The sequence below is a fragment of the Callospermophilus lateralis genome, chromosome 18, assembly GCF_048772815.1.
Source record: "Callospermophilus lateralis isolate mCalLat2 chromosome 18, mCalLat2.hap1, whole genome shotgun sequence".
Lineage (NCBI taxonomy): Eukaryota > Metazoa > Chordata > Mammalia > Rodentia > Sciuridae > Callospermophilus > Callospermophilus lateralis.
Window position 1 is genome coordinate 32341842 of NC_135322.1, and position 15627 is coordinate 32357468.

Here is a 15627-nt window from a genome sequence, read left to right on the forward strand (position 1 = left end):
AGGCCAAGATATCGAAATATCTGAAATTCCAGATGGCCCCTGTAAAGAATGGTGGAAAAGCTTTGTAAACTCAACAAGCCAAAACAACCATTTACCTGTCCGAGATTTTATTAGCAGGACCATAGTGGCCAGTCACAGAAGAGAAGGGGGTCGAGAGGTGGGGAGAGGGGGAGAGAGTAAGAAGGGTAGAGTAAGAGAGAGAGGGAGAGCAAGAGAGTAAGAGAGCGAACACGAACAGGGTATTGATATTTATGGGCTTAATGCAGGATGAGGAGGAGCAAGGCAAGTGGGCTGTTACTTCTTCATTGGCTGAGAGTTCTCACCACTTCAGGGATTGGAGGTGCGCCATTCAAAGTTTGCACCATTCACAGGGATTGGAGGTGATGGTTTGCACGCCATTCAGTGCATCATGGACCTCAGCTCCCGGAAGAGAAGCACTCCGGGCGCCATCTTTACCAACAGCCCCCACTAGGTGTGGTGACCAATATCTAAACTAGAAGCCCTGCAGCTTGGCATGTACCCCCCCTTGTGACATCCTCACAGTTTAAACCAATCAATTTTAAGTGTGTCAACCCCTTGAACTAACCAATAATCCTTTCCAGATTCTTTCCTGCCATTTGATATGCTAATCATGTTTTAGTGTTGTTGTTTGATTTTCCCGTGGTGTGTGATGATTTGCTGAGAGATGCTATGATGTATGTGGGGTCCCTGCCTTCTCCAAAGAAAGTATAAAACTGCTGCAAACCCTTCTCAGCGTCACCAGTTGTTGTGTGTGCGCGCGCGGAGGACTGAACTAGCTCACAATAAACACCTCTTTGCTGCTTACATCTATCTTGGTCTCTGGTGGTCTTTGGGGGATCAAGAATTCGAGCATAACACTATTTTTAGGGAGACAGTTGCTGGGGGCTGGACAAGAGGTGGAGTCAGGGTGAAGTTTTGCATCAGTTTTTCTCTGTACTTAGGTATTATCTGCACGTTGTTAATTTTTGCAGACCAGGACATGGGCCAAGTTCTTGGGCTAAGAACTTGGGCAGGGTTGCTCTCAGTTGCTTGTTTTGCATTTCAAAGGCTCATGGGTGTTTTCTGCATTCCATGGACTTAATGGACTTTCTCTTTGGAGAACCAGTGTGTCTTTTTCTTATTCCTATCTCAGTAAAATGTGTTACTAATATGTGTCACCACAGCTTTGAAGTACATATTCTGCTTTGAAATACATAATTTTACCCTGTAAATTATCTGCTTAGCCTATTTTAGTGTGTTCATTTGGATTTTGTGATTTTAATATCATGATGAAAAAAATTACTTGTTTTGTTAAATATCCTTTAACTTGTTTCATGGAAGAAACAAATGCTTCCGAATATTTCCCTTTTTAATTTTTTTATTTTTAATTTGACATATAAAATTGTACATATTTGGGGGGGATAAAAAGCCATTGCTCTTTTATTCTTGTTTTTTTATTTTTGTTTTAAATATTCTATAAGTGGTCAGGTATAAGTTCTTTCAGGCCTGTCACCCTTCATCAGAAAATTAATGTCATTGCATTGGCTCAATGAGGACCTCTTTTTTTGCCTCCTGAATGATAAAAATTAGTGCTATAAGGAAAAACATATCTATTAATTTGACCTTTTTTACTTTTTTTTAATCAGTATGGAAATTAATGATTATGGCAATTAGTTTTTCTATATTTTGTTAAGCCACCAATTTTTGTTGTATTTATGAAGTCAGTCTATTAAGATTCCACTCTGTCAGTTGCCATGCTAGGCACAGCCATGAATAAGAAGCATACAGCCTACAGGGTTATTGATGAGTATGTGGTGTAACCTGAAAAATCATGCTAGATGTGGAAGTGTGGTACTAGGAGAAATGGGAAGGAAATGCAAAAAAAGCAAGCTTTCAAAGCACTTGGCTAGCCATTTGATTCTTATCAGTTTTAATAGATTAGCGTTTTGCTTTCTAAGGATATAAAATTTCTTAATTTGTGTGTCATCAGTTATAAATAACAAGATAAAAAGAATTTTACTTCTATAGAATAATAGTGAAATATTAATTTTGTAACATGCTTGTTGGTTGTGGAAATTTTTCATACCTCAGTGATCATACAAATGAGCTAGGGAAATAATTTGCTGCTTATTTAGAATATCAGAGTACTAATCAAACTTGCATCATGAGCTAAACCTAAATTAATAAATCAAAGTTACATATCAATATCTACTACAATTGAACCTATATTGATTTGGTTTAAATTTGGCAAAAGTGGTTTTTTTTCCCCTCACAGAAAAAAAAAATTGTCTCATACTAGTGTTACCGTTGTTTACTGGTAACCAGTCCTTGCTTCCCCAATGCTGAAGTATAACACCAGAGAAGCACACGCCAAGGCAAGTTTAGAGTGGAAAGTAGAAGCTTTATTAAAGGACAGCAAAAAAGACTTCTCCGAGGAAGAAGGGGACCCAAGAGGTGGAATCCGTGGAAGGGTGGATGTCTTCCCCTTTTTATAGCTAAGGTCTTCTTTCAACTTTCCCTCATTCCTGTAGAATTCCTGTCCTTAGTTCTGTTATCTTTTAGTGATAGAATGTAGGTGGGAAGGCCCAAAGGGTGGGGTACAGGTGGGCCAAAGGAGTAATCTGGGCTGGAAGGACTTTTGGATTAGCATCTCCCTGTTTGCTGGGAGCTGCTTCATTAACATTCCCTTGGGATGGGCTCTGGGCCTTGGAACATTAACATTTCAGTTTCCCAAGAGCTGCTCTGCTTTCCTGGGCTCCATTCTCGACATGGCCTTCATTTTCGATTTTACTCAATATTAGATCAGATTTTCCTAACTACTGTTATGCTCGAATTCGGGACCCCCCAAAACTACCAGAGACCCAAGATCGATGTAAGCAGCAAAGAGGTATTTATTGCGAGGTAGCTCGGTCCTCCGCATGCACACACAGCAACTGGTGACACTGAGAGGCCCCAAACCCAGGGTTTGCAGCATTTTTATACATTCTTTGGAGAGGGCAGGGACTTCACATACATCATAGCAAATCATCACACAAAATAACAACTCTAAAACATTAGCACATTCACTGGCGGGAACAAGTTGGGTAGGGCTAATTGGTCAGTACAAAAGGGGTATTCATTTGAACTGATTGGTTTAAGTCAAGAGGGGTGTACATGCTGAACTACAAGGTTTCCCAACACCATAAACTACTGGGAGGGTCATCTGGCATCCCAGGTATTTCCCTGTCTCATGCTGATTGGTGGCTGCTAGGGTATTGCTATGGGTCCCCACCTAGCCTGACTGAGTCAGGGACACCTGATGCAGCAGATCTCTCCTGTAGATAAACAACTTAGCAGGGTGGGAATGTGCCTAGGGGTGCTCTGTGGGTTTTTCCAAGGACAAAGGTCACGTCCCTTCCTTGGACAGGCTTTGCTCTGAGGTAGAGACTGGTTTTTCACTACACTAACTACGTATCTTTAAATCTGGCTTCACTAGCCATTGCAAGTTGTTTAAATACAATATTCCTCTTTGCTGTTTTCTATAAAATGATCAAGTTGTGAGGATTAATGTACATGAATTTCTTAAACAATGCCAGGAGCTTGGTAAGCAAAATCCAAATGCTGTGATGCCTGCTGCCCTTCCTCTTCCTTTTTCTTGTTATTTTACTTTTAGTTTATTTTTATTATTATTGAGGAGATCCTCCAAGAATTACTAAAGCACGCTTTGGTGATTTTGTTTGTTGAATAACATTACAGATGTGCCTGGGAGGTACCCCAGAATAGAAATATAATGTAGAAATGTTCCCAAAGCTGGAAAGAAATTTTCAATCATTGACTCCCTGGTCTATTTTTTGGAGTTAACTGCTTAAAAGCAGTACTTAAAAATCTATAGAAAATGAATTGTAATTTTTTAAATAAAGATTATACACACATACATTTATGAAGAACTGAGATGGTGTGGTGTTCATATGAACAGTTTAGAACTGAAAATCAAGAATGAAATTATTATATTTTTATAACTTAGGTGTAGTAAAAATATAAAAGGGAGCCATCTTATTTTAGTAGAAATTGGATTCATTTTTTGTTATTATTGTATTAATTTGCACATGTGTGAGCATAATTAAGATAATTTTATAGATGTGGAATTACTGGTTTAAAGAGTATTCTCACTATATATTTGCATAGACACTGCCAACTTGGACTCAAAGGAGTTTATGCAGAATTACATTTTAGGGGCCTTTTCTACAACCATCTCTTCCCTCATGTATTCCCTTCAAGGTCCGTGCAGGAACTCAGCTACAGGGAGCCTCATGTATGGATGATGGGCATCACTTGCGTGTGTGAGAGAAGACATTAAAGATAAAAGGGCCTTCATCTACCTCCTTCCTTCCCAGTCTAAATTGCCGTCTTTGTTATATCTTTGAATTTTTTTTATCCAAAATTGCTGTAGGGAACTACCAGATGAAAAGACCTTCCTTGTTTACAGTATGACACCCATTGAGTACATTACCCTAGGAAATTCTCCATCTCAGAAATCTCTTTTATGATTTATTATCAAGAACCATGTCTGTCCTAACAAACTAGTTTCCTTCTTTGACAATACAAGTGTAATATTTTAAAAGCAGCTTTATTGAGGTATAACCCAGTAAAGTTTACAATTTAATTCTTTCTAATTTATTTGCTGAGTTGTGCAACCATGACCACAATTTCACAAGGTTTTTATCATACTTCAAAAGAACTTCCTACCCTTTAGCAGTCATTTCTCATTTTCTTCTAGTCACTTCCATAGTGCCCATCAACACTAGGCAATCACTAATCTACTTTCTACTTTCTGTTACCCTAAATCATATAATGTGTGACATTTTGTATCTTAGCTTCTTTCACTTGGCTTCATATTTTCTTTATATGTTATAGCCTGTATTAGCCCTTCTTTTTTTTTATACATGATAGCATTACATTGTATGCATATACCTGATTTTTTTAATCCATTCATCTGAATGGACATTTGGGTTGTTGCCTTTTGCGGTGGGGGGGTGGGGGGGTGGTATAGGAGATTGACCTGGGGGCACTCAACCACTGAGCCACATCCCCAGCCTTATTTTGTATTGTATTTAGAGACAGGGTCTCACTGAGTTGCTTAGCGCCTCACCGTTGCTGAGGCTGACTTTGAACTCACAATCCTCCTATCTCAGCCTTCCCAAGCTGCTGGGATTACAGGCATGTGCTGCACCCGCCTAGGGTTGTTGCTGTTTTTTGACTCTTCAGAAGAATGTTTCTGTGAGCTTTCATGTATAAATTATTATTTGACATTTTTTTATTTTTCTTGGGTAAATGTCTGTTAAGGATTTGCTACATCATATGCTAACTCTTAGGTTTAACATTTTAAACAATTTCCAAGCAGTTTTTCAAAGCAGCTGCATCATTTTGCTTTCCCACCAACAACATATATGAGGGTTCCAGATTCTCTACATTCTTGCTAACACTTGCTTTTATCTGTTTTTATTATTATTATTATTTTTAGTCTCCAAATGTAGAAAGAAGTCCACTTTCATTATTTTCTTTTAGATATTTAGTCATCCTGGCACTATTTGTTGAGAAAAAAAAAAAAAAGAGTATATTCTTCTATTTACTGAATTATTTTGGCCTCCTATAAAAACCAGTTAACCATAAATGTAATAGTTTATTTTTGGACTCACAGTTCTGTTTCATTGATCTATATGTCTATTCTTATTCCAGTACCATGTTGTTTTAATTACTTTCCAGTCTGAGTGCATTTGTTACTTTTTCTTTCCCAACTAGAACCCTTTCTTCAATGGAGACCAGAAGTGAACATTCTTTTCTGTTTATGATTTCTGGGGAACAGTAGTCATTCTTTCACCACTGAACATGATGTTAGCTATAGATTTTTCATAGATATGCTTTATATCAGGTTGAGGAAGTTCCCTTCTATCTTGTCTTAATCAGCCTTTTGTCATTGTGACCAAAATGCCTGACAAGAAAAACTTAGAGGAGGAGAAGTTTATTTGGGGCTCACAGTTTCAGAGGTTTTAGTCCACTATTTGCCAACTTTCTTGCTCTTGGCCCGAGGCATCATGGTGGAAGGGCAGGGGAAAGCTGATCAGCTCATGGCACCTAGGAAGCAGAGAGAGACTGATTGGAGGAGTCAAGGACAAAATATAATTCACAAGATATATAATCCCCAAGGACACACCCACAGTGACCTACTTTCTAGCCACACCCTACCTGCCTATAGTTACTACCCAGTACTTATACTTCATTCAAATTGGTGCATCAAATGGAATCCCCTGATAAGGTTAAGCTCCTATAATCTGATCATTGCACCCCTGGACATTATTGCATTATCTAATATTTGAGTAATACCTCATATCCAAACTATATCATATTCCTAGTTTATTTGCTTTGTATCATGAAAAAAATGTTCATTTTTAATTAAATCTTTTTCTGTGTCTATTAAAGAGATCCTAGAGCTTTTTATATGTTACCAGATTTAGTTTACTGATATGTTGAGAATTTTTGTGTCTGTATTCATTAGCAGGTCTGGGGTATAGCTCAGTGATCACTGAGGTTGGGGTTTGTATGTGTGCATGCATGTATTATCTGTGTAAGAGTTTCAGTTACTTTGCTTTTTAAAAATCTGTTCAAACTTTTTATTTTTTTGATTCAGTTTTGGTAGTTTGGTCTTTTCAGGAATATGTCCATTTCTTCTAGGTTATCTAATTTGTTGGCATGCATTTTTTGATATTATTCTATTATAATCCAGTGATCACCAGTGATTTTTTTTCTTCTTTCATTCCTGATTTAATAATTTGAGTATTTTCTCTCCTTTTCTCTCCCCCATCTTTCATCTTTTCCCCTCTTGTTTGTGTTGGTCAGTCTAGCTAAAAGTCTTGACAATTGTTGGGCTTTTCAAGAATGTATTTTTTTATTTCATTGATATTCTCCATTATTTGTGTATACTATAATCATAAATTTTCACTCTATTTTTCTTTCTGTTTTTGATTTAGTTATGTTTTTTGTTGTTGTTGTTGTTGTTCAGGTCTTAAGGTAGAACAATAGATTATTGATTTGAAATTTTTCTTTTATTTAATGTGGGAATTTGTAGCTATAAATTCCCCTAATGGGCATTGCTTATCTATAGCTCCACATTTTCATATATTATATGTTCATTTTCATTCATCTCATCAAAATTGCACTAGAAAGTATTTCTTTTTGTTGTTGCTTTTTGTTTTCCTTTTTTCTGTGATGCTGGGAATGAAACCCAGGGTTGAGCACATCATAAGGTAGGTACTATACCACTGAGCTATTCTCCCAAAGTATTTTCTGATTTCCTTTTTGATTTCTTATTTGCCTCATTGGTTGTTTAGGAATATTATACTTCACAATTTTTAAAAAAATATTTATTTTTTAGTTGTAGTTGGACATAATACTTTTATTTTATTGATTTATTTTTATGTAGTGCTGAGGATCGAACCCAGGGCCTCGCACCTGCTAGGCAAGCACTCTACCACTGAGCCACAACCCCAGCCCAAAGCTGATTTTTTTGTTTGTTTGTTTGTTTGTTTTGGTGCTAGGGATTGAACCCAGAAACTTGTGCATGCTAGGCAAGCACTCTACCAACTGAGCCATATCCCCAGCCCTCCACACATTTTGAGTTTCAGAAATTTGTTATTGATTTATCATTTCATTATAGTGACAGGTTATACTCTTTATTATTTCAAGTTTTTATAGTTATTGAGGCTTATTTCATGACCTACCATATGTTATATCCTAAAGGATGTTCCATGTGCCTTGAAAAAATGGATATTTTGCTCTTGAGCGAAATGGTCTATTGCTCTCTCTTAAGTTTTGTTGGTTTATAATGTTGTGTAAATGTTTATTTGATTATGTTATTTTTTTTTCCTTAGCTGATGAATTAATCAGTCCTAAAGACATTGATCCTATTCAGCGTTATATCCCACAACAAAATCAACGTAATGTGAGCATGAGATACTCCAATCAGGTAAAGATTATATTTTTTTCTTAATTTAGACACATGCATAGATATTTAAAGCTTAATTAAAGAGGAAATTTTATTCTGAATGAGTTTTTCTTGTTTCTTCTGAGGGATCGGCTTCTCTTTGTTCTGGTTAGTTAAGATTTGTTAGTGGTAAAGGGCTGTTAATGAAGATGTAGGAGTCAGATGTGTCCAGCAAGTCATCTTTCAGGGAAACATTTGCATCTTCAGAATGATTGAACTTAAGATGTGAAGTATTTTGAGAAGGTGCAGTGCATATGGGTGGCATTGGGACAGATGACATATTATTGAAGAGAGTGGGTTCCCATAAAAGGCCCTGTGTTTAAGGTCTCTTCTATGCTCTGTGATAGGAGTGAGTGACTGATAGAGTTGTTTTTAGCACTTGGTGACTTGTCAGGGGAAGGAATAGTTTTTAAATTTTTACATTTAGTAGCTATGGATTTAGACTATGTTGTGTCAACAAAATAAGTGTTTGCAGAATCAGCAAGATTGATGTTGACTTGAACAAACCCTCAAGTATTAAATGATACCAGTAATGAGGACTGTTAAAATGAAAATGTTGTGAATTGTGGAAACTGCCTGAGGAGAAAGGAAATGAACCTGAATGTGTGCCTGGGATTCTAAGCAGTTAACATGCATTTAATAAGAATGGCATCAGCACTCACAGACACTAAGCTTACAAATTGAAATATTCCCTTATTTTATTTATATGTGTGTGTGTGTGTGTGTGTATGTGTAAATACACATACATGATAAATATTTGTTTTAATGAGGGAAAGGCAGAGCAAACAGCTCCATTAGGTTCTATTGTACTATGTGTTTGACTCTTGCTGGTCTTCAACAAAACATGTGATTACTTTGAGTGACTTATAGATGCGAAGCTATTTGAGAGACTTGTAAATAAAATATTAAGATTTTCCCCAAAATATAAAATCTCTGTGTTGATATGTGACTGTTGATATGTGACAAATTTTTCACTTGCCTGTTAGCTCCTATACAATGGGAATTTGGCATTTCTCTTAGGCTAGTATACCATGTGGTACAAATGTACAATCTCTACTAATTTGAGATATTCAGTTTTACTTTAAGAAATGATAAAACAGGGAATACATTTAACTTCGTATTACCCAGTGCTGTGACTCTGAGCTATTTTAAGACTATCATGTATTATTTACGTAGCATTTTACATGCTTGACCCATTTCTCTAGGGTGATGAAATCTCAAAGCCTTTTCTTAGAAAATCAAATAATAGGTCATAGATTTGAGATATAGGAGCAGGAAATAGAGGACATTAAAACATTTTGTGGATACATGGCTGACAAAAATCATGAATTTAAACTTGTTTCATGCTTGACACACATAAGGCAGGTTGATGGTTACGTGTAATTTTCAGCATATAGTTTACTGGCATCTTTTTCTTTCCCACTCAAGAATGCTTCTCCAAGTACAACCGAGTGGAAGTGAATTTTATAGAGAATTCATTCTACATTTTTTATATTAAACTGATTTCTAATGTTGCTACTAAAATATCTATCTATAGCATGCCTTTCAGGTAGAACCACATCCTCACTAAGAGAAGTGCTCTAAGGGTATGAATTGAGGCTTGTCCCCTGCATGCATGTGGTAGATAATATCTGTGTAGCACTGTATAGAGTTTCTGAAAGGAAGGTGATGGAAAGATGTGCAATAGAAAACTGTTGCAAGCTACTGTTCCCCTACTTCGTTGGCAGCTTAATTGTGGTGATATATAAATGATAAGATTCCCTTACCACTTTCTCAACCATTTTAAACTGTAGATAAGTTGGGCATACCCAGGACCATTGCGGAGTCTGGATGAAGTAGACTGATGGAAAAGGGGGCCACACATATTCCCAGATGTGCAGCTCTCCGCTTGAAATGTTTGTTTCGGTGGTCACTGTGTCAGGATTGGCCAAGTCAGATTTTGGGATTAACAGATCTATGGAGTTGTCCTGATGCTTTAAACTCTGACAAACGTTGGGAAAGTAAGTAGAGAGTAGTAAAATCCAGACAATTCCTGAAAATGAGAGAAATCCCTGCCTTCAAGGGAAAGTATTTCAGAAGGCCCCTTGACCTTGAGGATTCACTGGGGGACCGACAGAACTTGGAAGATGATGTTCTTACACTCAAGGCTTATTCCAGTGAAAGGATACAGATTAAAATCAGCAAAAGGAAAAGGCATATTGAACAAGTCCTGTGGAAACTAGGCACAAACTTCGAAGACTTTCTTTCCAGTAGAAACAGATGAGATGTATTTAATTACCCCAACAGTAATGTGTGACAGTACTTGGAAAGGGTTGTCAAACCAAGATGCTTGCTCAAGCTTGGTTGTCCATGGTTTTTATTAAGGGTCAGGCAGGCGGGCATCACCTGCATGAGTGACCTCAGTTATTTATACACCTGCTCTCCAGAGAAAAACTGAGTGTTTGACATAATCACATTTTTTTTAGCACAAACTATCTTGGCAAACTTGTGTTGTGGCCCAAAGCCTCAAGTATGCAAAAACACTCTTATCCTGCAAGTCTCTTACATTTTCTCAAATGTTTTCTACTTAATATTTTTTATAATTATATTTAAATTAAAATCATAATTTTAATCATTGTCATTTACTGTAATATACATTAGTGTTACAAATACTAACATTCAGAGAATCTGTTGACTTTTTGTTCCAGCTCCTTTGTTGAATTTTTGTCATATTTTAATTTCTATTACTTCACTTTTATTCTCTGATTTTCTTGTCATAGTTTCCTGGGATTTTTTTTAATACTAATTGTCATAATAATTTAAAAGGCAAGGAGTTAAAAAAAAAAAACTTTAGAGATGTCAGTAGAATAAAAATTATTCTAACTTTTTATTTTGAAAGAAATACATATCCACAAGAAATTGCAAAGGAAAGTGTAGGGAGCGCCTATGAACCCTTCCCTCAGCCTCCCATGTGTTAACATTTTATGTAATTATAGTAAAATATGAAAAAAAAGAAAATTAACATTAGTATAATCCACAGATTTTATTTAGGTTTTACTCATTATACAGCACACATTTGTATTTATGTAGCTATGTACTTTTATCACATATAGCTTTGTGTGACTAACACCACAATCAAGTTACTTAATTGTACTATTACTCTATTACCATAAAACATCCTTCTTTTACACTTTTACCACCATACCACACCACACCACACCACATCTTTCTATTACCTTTTTATAACCTCCTTTCACTTCAGTCCTTTTAGCCCCTAAAAACTACATATAATTTTGTCATTTCAAGAGTCTTATCTGAGTGGAACTATACCTAATTTGGGGGGATTGGGTTTTTTTCCTCAATATAATTTCTGTAAGATTCATACAAGTTGTTGTTTGTATCAATAGTTTATTCCTTTTTATTTCTGAGTTAATATAGCCATATAGCAGGATATGGCTGTACTATAGTTTGTATTGATAGAATTTCTTATCTGAAATTATGGAGGCCATAGGAAGTGAGTTGCACAATATTTCTTAGTGTTGAAAGAAAACAACTGTCAACTAGGAATTGTATATCCAAGAAAGCTACCTTCTGAAGGACAGGTATGTCCTGTGAAGTATATGAACATTTAACTATTTTCTCTATGTTCATTGAGCAGCATGTTAAATTATGTGAAAATTTTTGTTTCAACCATAAAATTTTGGTGAGGAGTGAAAAATCTGTGTGGTTTTCATTAGTACATTCAACCATAAAATTTGATCAAAGAAATTCATTGAGGTGAAAGATAGTCTATTGTGCTTACCTCAATTTTTACCATTCCATTATTCTTTGCTTTCTGAATGTCCCAGCCTTCTTCTGTTATTTTCTATTTGGGGACCTTTTATATGTTATTTATGGGTGAGTCTGCCAGCAAGAAACTTCTTAGTTTTCCTTTGTCTGAGAGTGTCTTCATTCCTAAAGGGTAGTTTTTTTAGATATAGGATTTCTGGTTGACAGTTGTTAGCTTTCAGCACTAAGAAATATTATGCCACTTTCTGTGGTCTTCATAATTTCAGACAATAAATTCCCTGTCAATTCAATTTTGTGATCCACTATAGGTGATGCACCATTTCTCTTTGGCCTAAGTCTCTTTATATCACTGGGTAGTGGGCCAAGAGACACCAGGCTCATGCAATGTGGGTGAATCTGCCCATTTTCTGGTGTCTCCAGTGTGGAACAAGGGTTATCTAGACTTGACTTATCACTGTTCCAAAGTCACTCAGGTGAATTGCACTACCCTCAGGTGCCTAAGTTTTAGAGGACTGTGGGGTCATGACAGCTTGCTGAGGCTTCCTGCTCTGATTGTGAAGCAGAACTTGGGTAGACACAGTAGAACTTTGAAGCTATTTTAATAGGCAGATTGATCAATTCAGTTAAAGAGCTACTACTGTCCTAAATAAACCTAACACTTAATTGAGCAGAGTTGGTATTATTCAACCGTTGTGATGCCATCCCACTCCTGCATGGATGCAAACCAAGTAAGTAAGTAAACTCCAGTTATTCATGTTGTCTGGTAAAGTAACATTTGAAAGAAAATAATTTACACTCTTAATTTGTCTGTCCTTTATCTTCTAAGTAAGATAACAATGTCTGCTCCTTTACCCTACTTCCCTATATCACCTTTGATTTGGGAAAAATACAAAAAACCCTATTATTCCATCCTATAAATTACTCTCTGGAAACGAGTCATTGGGTTTGGAAGTTGTACTGTTAAACCTGCTTTCTTAAAACCCTTTGCATACCATTGTTACAGTACTGTCATGCTGTTGCAGTTGGTTGTGTTCCTGACTCCCTGATGGAGGTCCTCAGAGTACAGAATATGTCTTATTCTTTATCTTCTCTTTTTTTTTTTTTATTGATTGTTCAAAACATTACAGAGCTCATGATATATCATCTTTCATACATTTGACTCGATTTATGAATTCCCATTTTTTCCCCAAATACAAATTGCAGAATCACATTGGTTACACACTCACATTTTTACATAATGGCATATTAGTGACTGTTGTGTTCTGCTACCATTCCTATCCCCTATTATCCCCCCTCCCCTCCCCTCCCCTCCCATCTTCCCTCTCTACCTCCTCTGCTGTTGTTTAATTCTCTCCCTTTTTTCCCTCCTCCTTTCCCCTCACAACCTCTTATAATATTGTGTAACATTGAAGGTCTCCTACTTTCTCCATATGCTTTCCCTTCTCTCTCCCTTTGTCTCCCCCCTCTCGTCTTTGTTTAATGTTAGTCTTTTCCTCATGCTCATCCTTCCTGTTCTGTTCTTAGTTGCTCTCTTTATATCAAATAAGACATTTGGCATTTGTTTTTTAAGGATTGGCTAGCTTCACTTAGCATTATCTTCTCTTATGTGAAGAGCATGAGACAAGCATGAGACAGGGTATGTGACAGGACATGAGAATGGAAGTGAGAGATACAATTTTTGTGCTCCTACTATTTATTGACATTATGCATGCCATTTTATATGCATTGTGTCCAATTTAAACACTTTTTCTAAATATTTCTGTACCCATTATAGATACTGTGAGTCTCAGTGAGGTTTAGTAATTTCTCCAAAATCACACCGTTATCAGGTGGCAGAACCAATATGAAGTTGTTCACTGAAGAGGAAAAGCAAAGAGAGAATGTCATCCCCTTCAAAAGCATCTGAAGGCAGTGATTTTCTTAAAGGTGTGAAGGAGTTAACAAAAGAAGTAGCTTATTTCCTCAAAAGATTGACTCAGTATCACATCAGAGGAAAACAGTTTTCCTTTTCACCTGTGGTGCCTTAGGACACTTAGAAACCTGTAGAAGTGATCTGAAAAATTAAATGCCAAGATGTTGTACATTAGTACACAATGTATGCTGGGATCATTATATGTGACGTTTATCATGTTAAAATGGTCGAATTATTTCCATCTGCCCTCTTACCTGCTGTGTGTGCAAGGATGAGGCCAAGTACACAGATCTAACAGTCAGTAATTTTGTTAGGGATTTCTTTCTTCATCAAAGGAAGCCCCTTTCACGAGGCTAGAAGCTTCTTTAAGTGTTTACTCCCTCTGCATTCACCCCAACTTGTTCCTTATAGGGGCCCCATCACTTTCTGTTGCCTAGGTAATTCTGATGCTGGGTGTTCACTGATTATCTGTGAAAGAGAATCATTGTTCATAGTACACCACCTCTGCCATGTTAATATGAGATAATGGTCACTTGAAAATTGTTTTTAGCCTTTGCTACTCTCATTCTTGGAAGAGGTCTGATTACAGCAGAAATTGGAAGCAGCTGACGATGTGTATTTCACTGATTCATTGTATTTTTTCATTGCCACTGGAGATGAGGTGACCCTATAGAGAACATCCAATTATAGTAACAGGAGGGTGGGTTTCTGGAATTCAGCAAATATCTTTGTTTTGAAGTGTGTATTATCCTCATTAGAATACAGGATATTCCTTATTAAGAAAAATACGTACTATAACCTTTTTAAATATTTGTGGAATTCTGACTTGAGACTACAATATTTTAATAGGCAAGAACCAGCTAAGCATTTTTTTTTCTGTTCATAAGTAAGTTTGGGGAAAATTGATTTGTTTCTTAAAATAAGTAGTAAATTCCATAGAATTTTTACATGAATAAGACATTTTAATATCAAAAGAATAGTCATAGAAAAAATACTGATATAAAAATGTTGTTCTGCTGGGCACAGTGGCACTCCCAGTGCCACTGAGGCAGGAAGATTGCAAGTTCAAGGTTAGCCATAGTGACATAACAACTTAGCTTTGTTAAAATAAACAAAATTTTTAAAAGGGCTGGGGATGTGGCTCGGTGGTTAAGCACCCCTGGATTTGGTCACAGATACCCCTCTAAAAAAGATATTTTAATATTCAAGACTATCAATAGGAGAACTTTTATATTTTTGGATATTCTGCCTATCAAAATGTTATGAACTCAGTCTCTAGAGGCACACTGCACACTTTTGAATCCAAGCTTGGACAAATATATCAGCCTCTGTGTGCCTTAATTTCCTCACATGTAAAACTATAATAATACTGTCACATGAGGGTATCTGAGGTCTGAAGGACGCCTCTACTTGGACCTTCCAGTTCCTTCCCTTCATTGCAGAAAACAATTTAAGGATGAGTCATTTTTTAGTACACAGAGAAAGAGCTTTATTAAAAAGCAAAAGGCAAAGACACACTTTTCAAACAGGCAATCTCAAAAGTGAGATATGCTGCCAATGCATGAGTATTAATTAGGGTGCATACTTACATGGAATATGTATGATCCAAAGCATGGGGACTGAGCTGCTCTCACAGCTGGGAAATATTCAGCATGATTGTGTTCCTTCATTAGGCCACCTGGTCTGGTATGTGTGTTTGAGCATATATCAACATCTCTGGTGGTCACTGGGTAGTTAGAGGTTTGTGGTCCAATCAAACATTAGCCCCTAGATCACAAGGTTAATGGTCTCTTTTCTACCAAGGCCTTTTTTTCTGTTTTACTGCATTAAAAAAAAAAATGTATAAGGAGCCTGGAAAGTTATAAAATAATTTATGGGCTGTTTAGTGCATCCTTACATTTTTGGTTCTTTTCTGTCCCTTAGGCTCTTT

At 36.6% G+C, this 15627-nt stretch overlaps 1 protein-coding gene across 2 annotated transcripts in view; it reads left to right on the plus strand.

Annotated features, from left to right (window-relative positions):
• The window catches only part of Phkb (phosphorylase kinase regulatory subunit beta), a 224084-nt gene that overhangs the window by 140831 nt on the left and 67626 nt on the right, over nucleotides 1-15627 (plus strand). For both annotated transcript variants that reach the window (XM_076839471.2, XM_076839472.2), the window contains exon 14: nucleotides 7905-7999. In XM_076839471.2, the coding sequence (XP_076695586.1) occupies nucleotides 7905-7999 (95 nt within the window). The remainder of the gene's footprint in view (nucleotides 1-7904; nucleotides 8000-15627) is intronic.